The sequence below is a fragment of the Phalaenopsis equestris genome, unplaced genomic scaffold (genome assembly GCF_001263595.1).
Source record: "Phalaenopsis equestris unplaced genomic scaffold, ASM126359v1 Scaffold233691, whole genome shotgun sequence".
Taxonomy (NCBI): domain Eukaryota; kingdom Viridiplantae; phylum Streptophyta; class Magnoliopsida; order Asparagales; family Orchidaceae; genus Phalaenopsis; species Phalaenopsis equestris.
Genome location: NW_018251630.1, coordinates 1 through 6,743, shown reverse-complemented (window position 1 = coordinate 6,743; position 6,743 = coordinate 1). Strand labels below are relative to the sequence as shown.

At 38.6% G+C, this 6,743-nt stretch overlaps 1 protein-coding gene across 1 annotated transcript; it reads right to left on the bottom strand.

Annotated features, from left to right (window-relative positions):
- Positions 1-1,273: 1,273 nt before the first annotated feature.
- On the bottom strand, positions 1,274-4,749 carry LOC110038739 (putative amidase C869.01). The gene is given in 5 exon segments (XM_020743633.1): positions 1,274-1,695; positions 1,840-2,028; positions 3,828-3,878; positions 3,913-4,054; positions 4,056-4,749. Coding segments are annotated over 5 exon segments (1,401 nt in total). The 5' UTR covers positions 4,712-4,749; the 3' UTR covers positions 1,274-1,332.
- Positions 4,750-6,743: the final 1,994 nt, after the last annotated feature.

Here is a 6,743-nt window from a genome sequence, read left to right as displayed (position 1 = left end):
CTCTGATACCACTTGTTGAGAAAATTAGGGCGAAGAAAACAGTAACGACACCAATCCAGAAGAATACAGAGATTTAACGAGGTTCGGCAAAGATGCCTACGTCCTCGGGAGCAGAGCGGCGAGTTCCTTTCAATAATCAGAAAAGAGGTTACAGAATTCAAGGATACCTCCTGGGGTTACTAACAGGCCTATTTATAACCCCAGGAGTAAACCTAGGCACAATATGTAATTACAACATTACCCCTGTACCAAACTGCGGGGTTTTGCCCCCCGCACCCCAACCCACGTAACTTCCCAATTTGGACAGATTCTTCCGCTCCGCTCTGCTCCGCTTCGATCCAGCGTCTGTCCCGATATGGTATATGAGCCATACCATAACAAGAACAACACAAATCTTTCGTATTTAGATATGAAACACCAAAAGTTTAATGTTTACATTTATACAATTCAAATCTTTCATATCCACATCCACGCGGAGCAGTACAAACAAAAATTTAATCGGAAGAACACATCTCCAAAGAGTTTGAATTTTGAAAACGATCAAAGGAACTCAATGGAAACAGAGAATGTCAGACAGAGCGGAAGTAAATTAAGAAAAAAAAATCTGCAGAAGAAACAGAATTAAGAGGGAATGATGGCAGTACCTAAAGCGATCAGAAATCCCAATGTTGCCGGATAAGCAACAGCTCTTGGTTTCTTTCGCCTTCGTCACCGTCCCCTTCTTCCTATTGCTCTCTTTATATAGACCTCTTATCTGTCTCTTAAATCCGATTCCTACGAAGCCTCAGCCCCTCGCGTCGCCATGGCCGCTCTTCTCTCCCATTTCTGTTCTTCTGTTCCATTAAGAGCAATCAAATAAAAGCACGTGATGTCTGACCCTGTCTGTGGTGAACCGGACAACCGGCATATATACATGGAGCTTTTACATAACACCACCAAACTTTTATATATCCACATATCAACCATCTAAACTTCTATATACCACTCAAATTAATTTTTTGTCGACATATTAAAAATATCACTGTTATTTAACCTTGTCTTATAACTCCAAAGTGTTATAAACATAACTATCCAATACATAAGAATTATGTGGTATGTGTGTAAATTATAAATTATATATTTGTCTTTCAATATCTTAACTATATATATATATATAATATATATAGTTAAGATATTGAAAGACAAATATATTAATATTATTTTACCAATTAGGACTCGAGCTAATACACAGAGAAGGTTGACACAGATGCCATCATTATTACATAAGAAATACAATAAGTCCTTATTCCTCAGATTCTCTGCTCAATCATTAAAACTCTAAAGACGGACCGATCATGCTACCGACCTCGTCAATGGCGGCTTCCTAACCTTGGTCGCCTGCTCGAAAGCGTAAGCTATTTCGATGAGCTTCGGTTCGAAACCTTTAGATCCGCCGAAGCAGATGCCGAATGGAACGCCCTGGTTTGTATAACCAGCAGGGACAACAATTCCTGGGTAGCCACCGATGGACAAGATCGAAGCCGCTAGGCTGTTCGGAGTTACGAAGCCATCGAGCTTGTTCTCCCTCATTAACTTCTCTAATCCATTAGCAGAATACTCGGCCAATCTCTTCAGAATCTTTTTCTCCACTTTACCCAATCCGTTTGTCTTTTGGGCGGCCAAGAAGATATCCTGACCATACTCCGGTATCTTTTCCTGCATTCAATAGGCCAAAACTGAATCATAGCTTGGTATGTGATTTCACTTTTTTTAGAAAGTTAGCTATAAAGATATGCTTAGTAGTAAAGTTGAATTCAAGCAAGTTTGGAGAACATATAGAACAAATGGGGAAGTGTTTACTTCAGCACTGTGTTTGTTGTTGAAGTCTATGGCGTCTGCAAGGGATCTAATTGGGGAGACTTTAAGTTCTGAGAGGTAGGCGTTGATTGAGAGCTTAAACTCAGCATGGAGAGCCGTTTTCTCCCCACTTTTGAGCATGTCCACTATAATGCTTGCATTCGCAATTTCCAAATCATCCCAATTTCCAAATCATCCAAATTTCCAAATCATCCAACAAAATTGCTCCTTTTTCCCTGTAATCATCAGCTTACTTTAGTTGATTTCAAGGAGAAAAATAAGATTTACACACCTAAGATTCAGTTTCAATGTATTTAAATATCCACACTTAAAACTTCAATTTTTACCTGCATGACGCCTTGCCTATGCATAGAAAAGAGTATTTCACTTATAAGTTAAAGTTGTGGTTTTTTTTTTAATGTGATATGAAAAACATGGGAGGTTCTGCACTCAAATGATACTAAATAGGCTTTCATGTATATTTTGATATGGAAGCCGGTACGTATTACTGAGCCCACATGCCGAAGTGGTTGAATTTAGTCCACCCACCGAAATAGCTGAATTTGTCTCTTACACCCATGAGGGGAGGTCTAGCCCAACCTTGGGAGAGAAAGCTAATGGATATAGTCATCAATACCAACAAGGAGGCAAATCCATCCATCTTTAAAAGCGTTGCCTGATACCTACGTCATAATAGACTTTTCATCAACACACCATGGATGAGAGTCAAATAGTACTAAATTTATTTTTTATTATTTTCCCTTCTTGTATAAAAGGAAAGTCAAGCTAAGAGAAAATTGATTTGAATATCCCGATGTACACTCCCCCTCAAAAAGTCTTTCTTTGTTTTTGGATGATCCCTATCACTCCAAGTAATCTTTTAACACGACAAACCTCCGAGGAGCCATATTTTTCAACTTATCGTATTCTCAAGCTCAAAATATAATCTCTAAGACATCTTTTTGAGTCGTACATTCACCTCACTCTTCTACATTTTGTTTACAGAAACAAGATCTTTACCGGTTTTATCTACTCATGAGGGATACGGGGCCCCACGCATGTATAAATATAAAATACTAAATTTAGATGTTAGAAATGTTAATACATAGGAATTGCGTGGTGAGTATGTAAAAGCATGCCCCAATAGAAAAATGATTAAAAAAAGATGAAAACATAAAGATACATAAGAATTGAATATAAGTTCACCCTGTGGTTGTCACTGATTTTACTATAATTTCATGGTGGGGAAAGTACAACCACAAAACCTATGAGCAACCGCAAGGCCGAGTCATGCCAAGCTTGAGCTCGAGTTAGCTTGTTAACTTTTCTTTCCACATATATAACATCCAAAAGTTTCATATCACATTAAAAAAACCACTGCTTTAACTGTTAGAAAGTATTATATATCTTTTTATACATAATTAAGATGACATATATATATATATATGTATATATATATATATGTATATATATATATATGTATATATATATATATTAGACCTTTGTGTTTTAGACGTATATATATATATGTAGAAAATTAAAATTTAAATGTTAGACTGTATATATAAATACAATTGAATTGAATGGTATATATGTAAATCTTCCAAACAAGAAACCACCTTAAAGATCAAAATTTGTATCTTTGTTTAAATGCCCCCTACTTCTGACCAATTGCATCTATTAATTTTAATGATCAGCCTTTTCATTCTAACATAAAATTGATCATTTTCACAACAGTAACAATCAAATGGAGAGTTTTAACCCCAACACTAAACTTCTAAGGTTTGTGACCCAATATAAATATGCATTTAATTTTCTAATATATGAATTTAGATTTTTACATTTATACCACTCAAATCTTTCATTAAAACGAATTATTTTAACTTTTAAAAACAGAAATACATGTTTTCATACATAGCTAAAATGTCAAATATGTAAAAACAGAATTTGTAAGTACATAACACTTGACTGGTTTTTATATGAAAATCTTAATAAAAATGGGAGTTCAAGAACTGCCGGTATCCGCCCTCCGGCACGAACCTCGCCGCCGCCGCCGCCGTCGCCTCCGAGTCCCGCCGCCGCCGCCGCCGTCGACTCCGAGTCCCTCTCGTCGTACCCAACGATCGCGTCCAGCACAGCCACCGCATCTGCCACCGTCCGGCAGATGGGTCCCACAGTGTCCTGTCTGAGCGAAACAGGTACCACTCCCGCCCTACTGCCTTATCCCCACCACCGAGTTCGCCGCCGACGGGCAGAGGATAGACCCCGCCGTATCAGTCCCCAGCGTCGCCGCCGCCATCCCTACTGCCGCCGCGATAGCAGAGCCGGTGCTCGAACCACATGGATCCGCCTCCGGTTCGTAAGGGTTTCGCGGCTGCCCTCCGCGAGGGCTCCACCCGTTGGGAGCCGAAAAGGTCCGAAAGTAAGCCCACTCGCTCATGCTTGCCTTGCCTAGAATAATGGCCCCGGCCTCGCGGAGGCGGCGGACAACTCCGGCGTCGCGGGGGACGACGGAACCAATTAGTGCAAGGGAGGCAGCTGTGGTGTTGAGCCGGTCGCGGGTGGCGATGCTGTCCTTGAGAAGGATAGGGATGCCATGGAGCCCACCGCGGGGGCGGCCGCCGGATCGGCGCTGCAGGTCTGCGCGATCTGCGTCGCAGAGGGCATCGGGATTGACCTCGATGACGGCGTGTAGGTCGGGATTGAGAGATTGTATTCTGCTCAGGTAGTATTCGACGAGCTGCCTGGAGGTTAGGCGGCCGTCGTTGAAATAAGCTTGGATGTCTGCAATGGTAGCTTCGGCGTAGTCTAAGTTGGTGGCGCCGGCTGAAAGGATGAGGAAGGAGAAACATAAAGCGGGAAGGAGGAGAGCCATTAATGCTCCAAGGGATAGCTTCTTTTATTTTTCCCTTTGGAAAATAATGTATTTATACAAGTAATACGTGTATAGTATACAGTAGAAAATTATACTGGACAACCATTGTTCACACTTGTAATGACTTGTTGTTTATATTTTTATTAATATATTTGTGTGCGTAATAGAGTTGTAATTGAATGGAGCCAAGTATATCATTGTATGATTATAAGCTGTTCATATTTACTAATCTGAAGAAACAAGATCTATTCTTAATCAAATCGAGTTCCAATTGTTCGTCGATTGTATTGGTTCATTTAGAGCCTTATATTTGAATATATATACCTTTGTTGAGTCATTTTGGGATCTCATCTCTCTTGTTTTCACCAATTTACATGACCCAAGTGAGACCATTGTGAGGAAGGTGCAAAAAAAAGATGGGTGTGTTGTATATTTTTAGGATCTAATGATTAGAGGAGAGAGGATGATTTAGTGAAAAGGTAAGGGAAAGACAAGCTCCTTAATGGTCACTATGCAGGATCCCCTGAGAGTAGATCCTCCCTCTTATATACATTCAAGTAAATATTAAAATACAAGTCATAATTTGTTGAGAAAATATCTTATATACATTCAAGTAAATATTAAAATACAAGTTATAATTCATATCATACAAAATCATTCAATGGAGGTGTATTTCAGACAAATTATAAAATGAAGATAGAGCATCTATACATCCCTGTCGTTGATCTTCTATTTTATGTTACGACAGTTCCGAGAATTATGAGTAGGCGAGCTAGGTTGGTCAATTAGCCATTTCATCAAAAGAAATAGTTGACCAGATCAACGAGCCAGTACACCAAGTTAGCCATACAGTTCAGCTTGGCAACGAGAGTAAGACTTGACACATCGACAATAGGGTTGGCACTAGCAAGTCACTTCAACGCCAGTCTCGTCTCCTAGATTATTTGGCTAAATAGGCCAATGAGTCCTGACAGACAAGAGTGGCCCATATAGGCTGATTTTCTTATATATAATATTTCTATTTTGTAATTATATTTGTTATCTCATAACATATCTTCAAAGTTTCACACGAATCAACTGCACCGTTTCCTCCATTACAATTTATAACAAAAAATTTTTAGACGGAATAGTTTTCTACTCTTCCGCCTAAAAAAAATTTATTATGTTGAGAAGATGTTTTAGATTAGAGAAGTCGTCTTAGATGATTTGATCACATTAAACGTCGATCATCTGATGATTCAATTAACAGAGTAGATGTTTTAGATTCGACTTGTGTTAAGAAAGACAGAGATACACCTAGGAAGACTTGGGCTTATTGTATGAAAAATGATCTTAATTTACTAAAATTAAATGAAAATATGACACTAAATAGGATGCATTGGAGAAAAAGGATTCATGTAGCCGACCCCACGTAGTGGGATTAAGGCATTGTTGTTGTTGTTGTTGTTGTTGAAGAGTTTTCTAAACTCTAAGGTCATTATTGTAAGACAAATTAGATTTTCTCTGATACCACTTGTTGAGAAAATTACGGCGAAGAAAAGCAGTAACGACACAAATATAGAAGAACACGGAGAATTAACGAGGTTCGACAAAGATGCCTACGTCATCGGGAGCAGAGTGACGGCTTTTCACTAATTTAGAAAAAGTACATAATTCAGGGATTCATGGATAATCCCTAGGGTTACATACAGCCTAATTTATAACCCTATAAAACACATAAAAATGAAACATTTGGTACAATATGCAATTATCAAATTACCCCTGTACCGCACCCCCAACTCACATAAGAAAATTTTGCGAATTTAGACAGAATCTTTAGCTCTGCACCGCTCCTGATTTAGCACTGTCCATTTATGATATATGAGTCATATCTAACAAAAACATATCTTCAAAGTTTCACACGAATCAACTCCACGGTTTCCTCCATTGCAATCTATAATAAGATTTTTTTTAGACAGAAGAGTTTTCCAAACTCGAAGGTCATTATTGTAAGACAGATTAGATTTTATCTTTTTTTAATAATATCAAAAAA